The sequence below is a fragment of the Brachyistius frenatus genome, unplaced genomic scaffold (assembly GCF_029030835.1).
Source record: "Brachyistius frenatus isolate BFR_SWC_R1_liver_20210118 unplaced genomic scaffold, ASM2903083v1 Contig_13, whole genome shotgun sequence".
Classification (NCBI taxonomy): Eukaryota; Metazoa; Chordata; class Actinopteri; family Embiotocidae; genus Brachyistius; species Brachyistius frenatus.
The window spans coordinates 5,807,267-5,820,703 of NW_027210612.1; the positions used below are offsets into that span (position 1 = coordinate 5,807,267).

At 41.8% G+C, this 13,437-nt stretch overlaps 1 protein-coding gene across 3 annotated transcripts in view; it reads left to right on the forward strand.

Annotated features, from left to right (window-relative positions):
- Positions 1-935: 935 nt before the first annotated feature.
- akt3a (v-akt murine thymoma viral oncogene homolog 3a) overlaps positions 936-13,437 on the forward strand; it is a 56,194-nt gene continuing 43,692 nt past the window's right edge. Inside the window, exons 1-2 of one of the 3 annotated variants that reach the window (XM_069692966.1) lie at positions 1,004-1,093; positions 7,265-7,794. In XM_069692966.1, coding sequence (XP_069549067.1) covers positions 7,749-7,794 — 46 coding nt within the window. In that variant the 5' untranslated portion in view covers positions 1,004-1,093; positions 7,265-7,748. Of the gene's footprint in view, positions 1,094-1,244; positions 1,479-7,264; positions 7,795-13,437 lie in introns of those variants that run through there. The other 2 variants (XM_069692967.1, XM_069692965.1) reach the window with 2 other exon arrangements.

Below are 13,437 nucleotides of genomic sequence, written 5' to 3' on the forward strand. Positions count from 1 at the left end.
TGTTATATGTACTTTGACTAAAAGACTAAAAGGCTTTTGAATGTACAAACCTATGCAAGGATACACAATTTCACCACGGCCCCCAACAAACTTAAAGTAGCCTAATAGGACAGCTGGCCCCGCTGACTTGAAACAACCTGCAGAGGAATTCAAAAAATGCATTGTGTAAACAATCTAAGCTTTGAATGTGCACCAAACAATTTGGTTTATCAGCTGTTGGAAGAGATTTCCTTGATATGCCGTGCAGGTGTTGTGATCCTTCCGGCTGTAAACAGCATTTTAAGATACTGCATTAATGTGAAGAGGCTGTGGGAACTGTTGACCCAAATAACTGACTTGTAGGTTGACCCAAATAACTGACTTGTAGGTAACTGTCTAGTTGCTAAGAAAGGACAAAGTTTCTGGAAACAGTACACTTGAAAATATGCAAACAAACACACTCACTACGGAAAGAATAACTACATTTCTATGCACCATAAACCCTTTGGTAAATCCTCATGGCTTTTGTCTGTTTATTTAATGAGGGTAAGAGTACAGAGTTCGAAAAATATGGACATTTATCTGGCTACATAACTTAGGTGAAGTGGGCTATATCTTTTGAAATATGAAAAATGAAATATAAATCAGAGATAAGCTTTCTTACCTAGGAGGGCTAACATGTATAAATTGATTTTCATTATTTTAGAGATATCATAGGCCTTTGTTCTCCCTTTACAGTTCAAATGCAACAGGTGTAACTATAAATCAGTAACATGATAATGATGATAAAACAACCTTTTCAAGTCTTCTACGTTTGTTATGATAGAAAAAAAATATTGAATGCATCAGCTTTATCTTGCAATGGAGCATTTTCCATCGTGGTACGTTCACTTACAAATCTTCTCTGCATGATTGTTGTGCCGTAACTATGAGCAGAACCAGCGATCTCGCGGCTAAACCGCCTTAACACCTAATTCTCGCGATAGTTGACTGATTAGCCGGCGGAGACGCACGGGATGTTGGAATGGGATGATGAGAGAGCTGCACAGTGGAAGAGAACCCGAAGCCGAGCTGAAACCGTTAAAACCCGAAAACGGGAGGACGAGACGAGACGGTAGGACGTGTGTGTGTGTGTGTGTGTGTGTGTGTGTGTGTGTGGGGGGGGGGGGAGTGGATACAGGGGGGAGGGAGGGGGAGAGTTAGGGGGGGTGCGCGAGAGAAAGGGGGTTGCCGTTTCCCTGGGTGACGTCATTAGTTTTCCCGAGAGTCAAAACAACCGTTGGCTGCGGTAACGGCAGCTCCTCGGAAATCCGTTTGATGCAGGACCGAGCGGTTAATTCGGCCCCCGGTTCACTAATTCAACTTAACTCGCAGTCCAGCGCAGCTTCGCGTTACTCAACTCAAGAGGAGGGAGGAAAAAAAAAAAAAAAAAACAACAACAACCCGAGCGGCTTGTGAACAGCAGGTGCACGGGAATACCACAGCACCTGCCGCTACAGGTAATAACTGTTAGCTTTAGCCACCGTGTTGGGACAGTAAACCTGACCAAAAAACAAACAAAAACAACAACAAAAAACCGTGTTGAAGCCAGATTAAAATGTTGTGTTTGTGTCGAGATACCGTGAACAAGATGGGGGGCGGTCCCGTGTCTGACTCTGGGAAATTATGTTTAGTGCGTTTAGAAGTAGCTACACCCCCCCTCTCTCTCTCTCCTCCCCCCTTCTCGAAAAAGGGTAACTTTATTATTTAATTTATTTTTTTTACCGGAAGAGGTATTGTTTTTTAAAAAAAATTTTTATTATGCTCTTAATGTATAAACGTCCATGCTGCGTGCAACATGCGTCAGTTTGGTCATTTTCACCGTGACGTAAGTGATGCAGCGGTGGTGCCCGCGGGTCTTAAATCATTCATGGTCTGCTCGATAGCGACGGGGAGCGACATTTACACGGTTATATTCATCATGCCCGCTGAATAGACCGACTGCGAGACATCACTCATGTTTGAGGCAACTGTACATCATTGTGGTGTGTATACATGTTGGTATTGAGAGGCGGTAAACCTCGGCCTGGCTTCGTTTGACTGCACAAGTGACCACATGTATGGTTAAGAGGGTGTTGCCACACTCATGTCTTTGATAATAATAATAATAATAATAATAATAATAATAATAATGGTGTTCATGGGGATAGTGCTGCTTGGCACCTCCAGTAGAAATCGGCTTTTTTTTTTTTTTTTTTCTTTTACTGAGTCTGACTGAAATGTGTCCATAACATAACACAAAGTATTGACACTGTTCAGAATGAAGGGCAACAGCTGACATCAAATGTTTGGTCAGTTTTCACCGTCATCATTGTCATCTTATTTTTTTTTATTTATTTTTTTTTTACTTCATGATTTATTTTTTTCTTCATAGTTTCTTAGTAGTTGTAATTTGAGTTTCAGCAGTTGGCGGATTCATGCCCTGCCGTTACTTAGTAGTTGGTTCCCTTTTTTTTTTTTTTTTTTAATAATTGATGATTATAAAGTTAGATTGTGGCTCAGATAAAAAAAAAAAAAAAAAAAATGGTGATCGGTCAGACCTATAGTTTATGTTATAGATTTGCCTATCCCAGTTTTTAGGGTGTCATGGCGGTGCGGTGGTTAACACTTGTCACCTCACAACAAGAAGGTTCTGGCCTCGACCCAAGGCTGGGGCTTAGTTGGGGGGTCTTTCTTTGTGCGGTTTGCATGTTCTCCCCGTGCCTGTGTGGGTTCTCTCCGGGTACTTCGGCTTCCTCCAACCATCCAAAAACATGCATTTTACGTTAATTGGTGATTCTAAAGGTGAATGCCAGCGTGCGTGTTGGCCTAGTCAGCTGGGATAGGCTCCAAACCCATTAGAACATTTTTCGGGACGGTTTGCGTCGTCATTAGTAAAGATCCATTTTGAATTGTCCAAACAGGGTCAGTGTGCCTGGTTTGTTTGCCATGTAAAATGATCTCAGTTTGGTATTTAACTCACTGATGAGCTTTATTAAGCAGTTTTTTTTAAACTGTGTATCAACAAACATCAAACTTAACAAATATATTTACTCTGTTAGAAGCATTGTTCAATTAGCTACCTTTATAAACTGTTGCTACACAGCCAACATTAGCATTTAGAGCTGTTTACGTACAAGTCTGGAGGAGGCATTGTAAGTTCAGCATCAAACGTCAGTCATTGGCTTTCCAACAGCTGTGTCCAGTGGTGGAAAGCAACACTAATCTTGACATATTAATGATAATTTTAGTTAATTTTTGGATGTTTTAAACTGAAAATCTTTAATATTGTATCTTTAATCTAAGGACAGAAAATATTCACATTGTAGGAGCTGGTGTCAGCCTCCCTGGTGTTTTTGCTCACTCAGACAATTAATCAACTTTGTAAAAATAATACTTGATTATTTTACTAATAACCTCATCTCTGCGTTTGCACCCTGTCTGCACAGGCTGTGTACTGATAACACTGTCAGTGTCGTACATCAATGTACACACACAGGATGCAGGCTGCAACACTGTGCAGACTCACTCTATTAACATGCCTAAAACCAAAAATGAATAGACTTGAATCCCAAGTAGCTTGTGTAGACGGCTATATTGATTAAAGTAAAAGTGCTTTTCTTATATTATGAATGATTGAAAAAAAAAAAAAACATGGCTGAAACGCATCCTGATTTTGCACAGTGTACCAACTGAGGTCCAGTAAGGCTGGCTTTCAGTTTAGGAGGAGGATTGCGGGCTCACTGCTGCTGATGACCGCCAGAGTTTGTATGAGGCGGTCTGGGGTGAGGAGGGGTGAAGTGAGGTAAGGTGAGATGAGGTGAGGTGTGCTGTCCTGACAAGAGGGCGGTAAGAACACCCTTCCTATTACAGCGGATTTTCCATGGAATAGTAACCTACCGTATTATATTACATGACATTACATTACATTTAGCTGACGCTTTTATCCAAAGCAACTTACAATGATCAGTTCGTATCAGTTAGTTGTGTCCCTCTTGTCTGTACATGGTTTGCTTTTATAAAATCATGGAAACAATAGAAAAGGAGCCATATATTTTCAGCCAAACTTGTGGATCAGGATAATTTAGGGTTGTCCAATGACACTAAATTTTCACTCAATATTTTGTGTCAGAGTTGTGTTTTGTCTGTTTACATTTTTGCCAGTTGCCATTTTTTTTTTTTTTTTTTTTTTTTTTACAGTTGCAGAGTGGGAAGAGCTTTTTTTTTTTTTTCTTCCTTGTTCTGAAAGCAAAAGTCCAATTCATCTTCCCCACAAACAATGTTTGTGACTCAAAGTCGGATTCCTTCTTCGACTTTGACCAGCATGAAACTGTCACAATTAATACCTACAGCTGATGGATTCCCTGTTCCAGTTCACACTTCTGACTGGATACTTATCTCTGGTAATGCCAGCTGAGGCTCATTGTTATTGCAATATGGCAAGCTTTACGTCTTGCCAAAGTTTTAGTCAAACCATGACTTCTCAGAAACAAATCTAAAATAGTCAGAACAGGTGTCCATAAGGTAAACCAAAAGGACTGTCACATTATCATTACTATTGATGGGATAGCTGACTGTCTGGTCTGTGCCTTTTGTTTCCAGTTTTCTCCATCACTCACTCTCTCTCTCTCCATTTCTCTTATCTTCTCTGTGTTTCGTTTCTCACTTTTTAGATTTTCTTATTTTGTTTTCTCTGGAATGAAATATCATGAAATAAATGTTGTCTGGCAGGTTCTTCCCCTGGCATGGCTGGTTCATCGTGACAGAGCATATCGCTATAGCAACAGCCACCCTGGTGACAAGTGGTTGCCACTGTCTGGACATCTCTCCTCTCCTCTCCTCTCCTCTCCTCTCCTCTCCTCTCCTCTCCTCTCCTCTCCTCTCCTCTCCTCTCCTCTCCTCTCCTCTCCTCTCCTCTCCTCTCCTCTCCCCTTCCCTCCCCCACTTAGTCCGGCCTATGCTTGTCCAGATTAAGGTTACAGCTAACTCAAGCATCATTGAGTAACACTGTAGTGTTAAAACTTAATCCAGAATTGTGTAGTGTCGAGAAAAAGAAGTTGATCCCCTTGGATATAATTATTAGGGCTGAATGTTATTTAAATTTCTTCTAAATTACTGCAAAAAAATTAGCCTTTTTATATCTTAGTTTAACAAATGGAATCAGGATTTTTTTTTTTTTGAATATTTTTTTTTTTTTTTTTTTAACAAACAAAACAGAAATTCTCAAAAATGAACTTCAGTCTAAACACAAGCAGCCATGCAAAAACGTTCTCTAATTGGTGACATTTTGTTTCATAGAAATCTGGAATAAATTCTATTACGTGTGTGATTAGGCATAGTTTCTGACTCTATGGAGACATTTCACAAATATTGTAGTCTATACCAAAAATAAATCAAGGATTGATACCCAGCCATTATAATTATATCCACTGGAATTAATGTTGAACATTTTTTAAACATACAAAAGTCAAATAGGACGATTTTAAGGACACAAGTTGTCATTGTGTTTGTTCATACTGTTTGGGAACTGGTGCTGCTTAAATGTCAGCAGGAGGGGATATTATATCGCAGCTCGAGTACTTTGTCATATGCTGATCCCGCATCCTCAACAACCGCATAGGGCTGCATATCTTTTGCTATTGACACCCCCGATGCTTTAGTTCTGCATTTTGCCGTGTCTGAATATGCGTGGAGAGGCTGGTGAACTGCTGAGCAAAATTTGTTGCGCGGTGCTTGCACACAATCGCTGTTTTATCCACCGATTTTGTCCCATCATCTTCACAGGTAACACTAAACCCGTAAGTCTCCCACATAACAGATTGAAATGATGCTGGCGGATGTTTTCCTAATAGTTAATTGATTATTATTATTTATTTTTTTTTTTTGCTGTGCAAATCTAGCCCATTTCAAATGAACTGAAAACTATAAATAAGCCCCGAACTGTGACTAGTGAATTGCACGGATTTTTAAATTTATTTATTTATTTTTTTAACAGTTCCACCCCTATTTCTTATTCATGTAGCTTTGTGCAACTTGAGGTTCAAAACACAAAGAAACATATCAAATTTAGAATTTATATTTCACTTTAGTTCTTATTTATGAATTTAAACAATGAATTAATTTTCAGAATCAGAAACTGGATGTTGTCGCCTGGTGTTAATTCTACCATAGTTGCGCTCTTCAAATGAACAAAATTTTGACAAATATTGGCAGTTTGGATTTATCTTGATTTACCATACATGAATACAATTTGTGCTGGGATGAGGAAAGATCCACACATATGCTTCTTATGAAGTCAAGTAATTGAGCCCATATTTTTTGACAACTAAGCATAGAAAAGGGATTAAAAAACAAAAATCAGATTGGTCACGTTTCTGCTGCCTCGACATGAAAAAAAAGCTCTGTCACCTTTGAGTGTGTGTGCGACTGTGGGTCTGTTGCAGCCTTCTCTCTGACGCTGCAGTCCCTCTAAGTGTCTGCAGCAGTGCAGACACTAGCTGATCTGAATACTGATTTCCAGCTAGATAGGTATGACTACTAGCTATAGCAACCGTTGTGCTAAACTCCATTCAAGCTGAGCAGAGTAGTGCTGTTGCGTGTTGTGTAATACACTGTAGTGGGGTGCATTTGAGGTGAACGTGGCAGCGAGAGAGCGAGAGATAGAGAGACAACAGAGAGGTGCAGAGAGAGAGCGAGAGAGAGAGCGCGAGCATCCCTAACTGCCGTTGTTGCTATTTTTAACCGAGCCCTACTCCACAGTCCTGAGATGCTCTCCCACCTCCCACATACAGACAGACAAATCAGCCTACACACATACACACACATTGACAAAATAATTTGACGTACAGAAATACATCGAGTTCAAAAAAGGTAGACCGGCATCTGTATGGAGCACAACCTGCTCACCAGAACAAAAATATCCATGAATGAATGAGAAGCAGAGCTCAGAGATATTGGTTTGGCAATCAAGGTCAGTTTTTGCTTCACCAAGAGAGCTCTGTGATAATTCATCCTGTTTATCAGAGAGTGTTGGTGGGTGAAAAAAAAAAAAAAAAAAAAAGAGGAACTGGGTGTGTGATTGGGTGGAGGGAGAGCAGAGGAAGCTTTTGTCCTCACAATAACTCGTTGTTTGTCTTGTCAGATTTGCTGAAAGGGCTTTTGGAGGGGAAGAGGAGAGAGAGAGAGAGGGACCAGCCGAAGCGGAGACAAATAAATCCATGCCTTCTTTTTTTCTACATCATGTTTTTCTCCTTTCACTTCCTTCCAGGCTGAGTCACTGCTGGTGAGGAGGAAGGTCTGGAGAGGGAACGAGAGAGGAGGAGGAGGAGGTGGAGGAGGAGGGGGAGAAGAAGAAGAAGAAGAAGAAGAAGAAGAAGGGAGGGAGGCAGGGAGATAAGCCACAACAGGAAGCAAGACGATACACAGCGTAGACATACACACCGCTAGCTTGTGTGTGTGTGTGTGTGTGTGTGTGTGTGTGTGTGTGTGTGTGTGTGTGTGTGTGTGTGTGTGTGTGTGTGTGTGTGTGTGTGTGTGTGTGTGTGTGTGTGTCTCTGAGAGAGAGACTGAGAGAACGAGAGGGTGAACGGGAAAGGAAGGGAGGGAGAGTGACGCGGAGGCTGGGAGAGCCGGCCCCCCCCCTCCCCTCCTCCTCTCCTCCTCTCCCTCTCTTTCTCTCCTCTCCTCCCCTCCTCCCTCTCTCTCTCTGTGGAGCAGGCGTGTAGCTGCATCACACTCGGCGTGAAGGAACCATGAGCGATGTCACCATCATTAGAGAGGGATGGCTCCAGAAACGGGGTAAGTACATCCAGTACCTCTCCTCTTCTGCTCCCCTCCTCTGTGCCTCTGCCTTCTCTCCTCTTCCTCTCTGCCTCTTGTCTAGACTGAGGGCCTGGCCGTGGCTGTCCACATGTGCCTGTGGGAGGATGTGAGTGTGTGTGTGTGTGTGAGTGATCACATGGATGTCTGATTATCTTGTGTGTGTGTGTGTGTGTGTGTGTGTGTGTTTGCCCCTACAGGGATGTGTCTCTTTATTATAATCTCAGCTAGCTGTTTGTTTGCTAAGCCTCTGCGTGCTTCAGTCAGGTTGTGTCTGAGAAAAACAGTGTGTGCATGGGTATGTGCGTGTATTTGTATGCACGTGTTTGCAGTTAATAACATCGACCAGGCCCCTCGTTACATTGCTGGTGCACTGTGTCATTTTGTCATGCCATTGTGTCTACCGGTCTTTGAAATCAAAGTTAGTTCTGTATCTCCGAGGTATTATTTAACGCGTGGTGTCTTATGTTCATAGAAAAATCCTGGTGGTGTCATTGAGAGTCATATGACATGGGGTTGAGGGGTCGGTTGGGGTGGAGTTGAGAGGGGTACTGACAACACATCCTGTTTACAGCCAAATGAATGAGAAGTAGGGAGACAATTGCAATAGTTGAAGAGCATGTTGCAAAAGTAGTACTTCCTATTTGTCAGACAGCTTATGCTCAGTGTGTGGTTGTTGCAACAGGTGAAAAGTCATTCGTAACAGGGCCAAACAGGGTGAGAAACAGACAGAAAGTGACATAGCTCTGTGATGACTCCCAGCAGTGACTGTTGACACTTGAAGACTTTTTTTTCTTTCTTTTTTTCTAACAAACCACAATTTTATGGGGTCATGTGTCTGCTGATGCTGATTCTACCAGAGGCAGGGGTGAACTTATGTGGATATTTGTGTGTGTGTTTTAGAGAGAGAGAGAGAGAGAGAGCCTCAGGGGTAGAACAAGGGGGATTTCCAGACTTTTAGGCCAATGAGCATCATACCCTTGAATATGTGATGGTGTCTAGGAATGTGTAACAGAAACTGTTGAACAGGAAGTGACATGGATACATAACAGACAGCAGGTTTCTGGGTAATGTAGGCTCACCCTATGGCACAGCAGGAGAACATGCTGGTCTTCACTGTGTGGAGTGGATGCTCTCACAGGTTCAATCATACATACACAAGTACAGTGCATGGTCTGTATTGCTGAAGTAGAGGGGGGGGGGGTGCAATCTTTGTCTGTGTGTGCCAGCATGCCAGTGTGATCCTCAGACAGTCGTCTGTGCATATTAAGAGGAACACATCGCCCCCAGTCACGACGCAGTGATACCAGTGTTTGTCAGTGTGAGAGAGAGAGAAAGAGGTTAGGGAAGGAAGGAGGGGTGTTTGTTTGTGTCAGGAATATGAATGTTTGTCTGCATCATATGCTAAAATTGTTGTCTGTATTGGTGTGTGTGTGGAGAGAAGCAGGGTCAGGGTGCTGACTCACTGTCCAGGTCGTGATACAGCAAAGACTGCAGTCTTAGTCATTAGACAGCTTTTTACAGAAATGAAACAGCAAGAGAGATAGTGAAACCTCTACACACACACACACACACACACACACACACACACACACACACACACACACACACACACACACACACACACACACACACACACACACACACACACACACACACACACACACACACACACACATAGAAAAACTTTTGTACAATTAAGAATTCATTTAGTTGTGCTTTCACAGTATATAAGGCCCTGTACTTTCCAACTCTTCTACCAAGTAATACAGTTGTATTTGTTTTGGATTGAGTGGCATGGAGACGGTGACACAAACAGAGAAACTAAAAGACTGAATGAGTGGAAGATGAGAAAGAAAAAGAAGAGAGACAAACTGTGTAACAGATCTCTGTATGAAACAGAAATGATTGTAAGCCCCTCCAAGGTTTTTTATTAAATCAATCAGTTTTAAATTCATGTAACTTAATGAGTGTCCGATGAGTACTTGAATAGCTGCTGAGTTTGTCTGTATTATTAAAGTGCAGGTTACATTAATTGAGATGTTTCTCTTTGCATGTTAGTGTTTCAATCTCGTCTGTATGCTTGTTAAAACAGGTTGTTGTTGGTAATCTCATAATTAATCATTTCAGATGAATTATTTACATTTTCTGACTTGAGTCACTATAGCTGTTAACTATACAGTGTGCCTCTAAAATGAGGCAGTTTTGTAGTGAAATAGTGATTTGATAATGATTAGATATAGCGATAATAGAAAATATGTAATTACGCAGTTCTTCTTATACGAAAGGATTTGCTTAGTAAAAAGAAATTAGCTCCAATATCTCGGTCGTCATTTTAAAGACGATGGTCTGATGCTCTGGCTGTTTAAGATTTACTGTAGAATATACAGCTCATTCATGGTGGAGGTATAAAAGAGCTTTTCTGAAGAAACTTATTTACATTACAATGATTCTTTGATGATGGCTTTTGTTTGTGCAGAGAACTAAATGATATAAATAGATATGTGTCTGTTGGCTGCACAGTTGTGGCGACCCATTGTAGGAAGTTTTTTTTTTAAATGTAGTTTGACCAGAATGGGTAATTGATAGAGATGATGGGAATTTCATGAGATGGTTGCCTAGTTTATGCCCTTTGAAACATTTTTTACCCTGTGTTGTGGTTTGACTGTCGGGTCTTGTAATGATTGATTGATTGAAGGAAGGAAGGTGTTTCCCCTTCATAGCCCAAAGTATCAATTATGGTGATGATTTCTTGCTCATGGACTCTGATGGGGATGCTCGCCTCTCTGCATGTTTTATGAAGAGACAATGTGTATTTGTGAGTCTGTAGCTTGACAAACCACCAGACGTTCAGAATGAATGCATGAGAAACATAAAGGCGCTTATTGTATATGTCATCATCTGACATATACTCAGTTTGCTCACCACCAGCATCATCATCATCTTGGAACACAGGAACTTCGCCTTTTCAAAATACAGTATGTCCTCAGATGGCCGAGCATTTCAGTACTCACTTGCTTGCTACCATGACAATGATTTCCTTCCTTCTTTCATTGAACCATAGTAGGGAGTACGTTCTGCTGAAACATTTCTTTATCTTTGGAAATAATGAACAGTGGATAAATCCCATAATCCGACACACAGTGCGGCATAAAGGCCACAGACTTGCAAGTAAACCAAAATAGTGATTAACGCTGGCAAACGGGTTGTTCTGTTCTTAATGATAAAGACTGAATGGTTAAAAAGATACTCTGATGGTGCCAGAAATATCTACATCCTAGACGCAGGTGCAGCCTTGTAAGGACACTGAAATCTGTGGAATGTTGTGTTTTGGGTTAAAAGCCCAATGTTACTCTTCTTTCAGTCATTAACAGTCACAATGCTGTTTTATTTCACCTGAAAAAAACCCGACATGAACTTTACCCCACTTCATTTCCGCCAGAGCCCGGACTCTTCCTTCCTTCTGTCAGCCAGTGTGAGGCCGCAGAGGTCAGACTCAGCCACTGTAGTTCTGGATACTGTTACCTCCATGAACATCAGCCCACACAGCAGTCAGCACAACAGATGGCCAGGAGGGAGGAGAAACACCGGAGAGAGACAGAGAGAGCGAGCCGCATCATCTTTTTCTCCGACACTCTTTCTGTCCCCCAGAAGTTTTTTTTCTGGACTGCCACTAATCAGATAAGATACAGCTGTTTCAAAGTGGAGGATGTCTTGTTGTTGACTCGCTTTGAAAGGATCTAAGATCAATGATTCTTTGTCACCCAGCAGGGTTTAAGCGATCACGCATAAGATAACGTCAACAGGATGCTGCATATACTCTTTTTTTACGGTTATCTTTCAAATTATTATTATTTTTTTTCCTGCAACTTAAAGGACGAAGCTATTTAGAAAAATGATTTAAAGAAAAATATTACCAAATCTATGCGCAGAAGTTATGAGGCTTTGGTTATGAACTGCCATAATATCCTGCAATTCAACGTATTAAACTGCATAGAAATTACAGCTAAGTCTTGCATGATCATAATGTTGAATTTGACTCAGCAGCTTTAAGCAAGTGTCAGTGCAAACATCGTATTTCCTGTTTACCCCTGAAGATATTACTGGGGTTGAGGTTAATTCAGTTCAATGTGAAGATCACTTTACAAACATGCCTCTGTGGAAGATTAATTGATATGTTGAAAATCATTTCTTAAGCTCTCTTCATAAAGGACTACAATCAAATACAAATCTTCTATTCCCATAGGCTGGAACAGACCAGAAGTTCCACTACACATAAACTCATCTTAACAGTATTTTACTCTCTTCAATAGTTATTTTTTGTTACTTTGGTAGCATGTTGGGTAAAGACACTAAGTTGGTCATGAGGGCTATAGGCATAATCATACTGACATGATTTTGCATGCCACGCGATTAAAAAAAACCCCCCACTAATAATTAACATTGCTTCATTACATTACGCATGTTCTCTGAAACATTTCTTCTGCATGTCTGTGTATCCTCAGATCTGTTCTGCTCTTGCTGCCCCTGCCTTGACATAGTTTGTTTTTGCAAATCACATCCACGATATGCAGAGTTCTGATCACAGTACGAGTCCTATCAGTCCTTATTTCTACACTCTTTCCTCTGCACTCTGTTCTACGGTCTAATCTTTTTGGGAACTCTATGTGCTACACTGTATACATTAGGCTGCTGTGGGGTTCATTGGGTGCAGTGCAGTGAGGCAGCCATCTTGGCTCAGTGAGTTCAGTGAGTTCAGTGTTGCTAGAGGCTTGCTGGCTGGATCAGGTGGCAGTGCCAGATCTCTGATATCAATCACCAGCCGCTGCTGCTGCCGCCGCCACTGTCTGATGTGTCGCTCCTCTCCTCTCCTCTCCTCTCCTCTCCTCTCCTCTCCTCTCCTCTCCTCTCCTCTCCTCTCCTCTCCTCTCCTCTCCTCTCCTCTCCTCTCCTCTCCTCTCCTCTCCTCTCTCTCCTCTCCTCTCCTCTCCTCTCCTCTCCTCTCCTCTCCTCTCCTCTCCTCTCCTCTCCTCTCCTCTCCTCTCCTCTCCTCTCCTCTCCTCTCCTCTCCTCTCCTCTCCTCTCCTCTCCTCTCTTTCTATCCCTTCTGCTTCTCAAACTCACTTGCATATACAGGGCAGTAGCAGACAGTCAGACAGTGCAGGCTTTGTTATGAATGGCATCCTCTTGCACATCCGGAGGAAGTGTACGCTCCAGTGTGGCTTTACAAACTGTCTCCATTGTCCTAAGAATGACTCACTCTACACTGCAGAGAATGGCAGTCAGCCAGACAGTCAGACAGACTGACAGCACAGCGCAGACAGACTAGTCTGCAGAGCCTACAGACAAACGGCACAGGAGAGACAGGCAGAGACACATAGTTTGTGACAGATACAGCCACCATAGTAGAGACCTGCAAATGGCTGGTACAGACACCACAGTGAAAGACAGATGGATAACATGCAGTTTGTCACCTGTGTCTTATGTTAGAATATGATCAAATACTTTTGTGTTGCAAAGTTGTGAAATGAAAAAAATAAACCATGAAATTAAGTTCAACTCCAAATTGAAGCTTCACCGGGCAAGAATTTTATATGGAGGTATCTTATCATTTGTATCTTT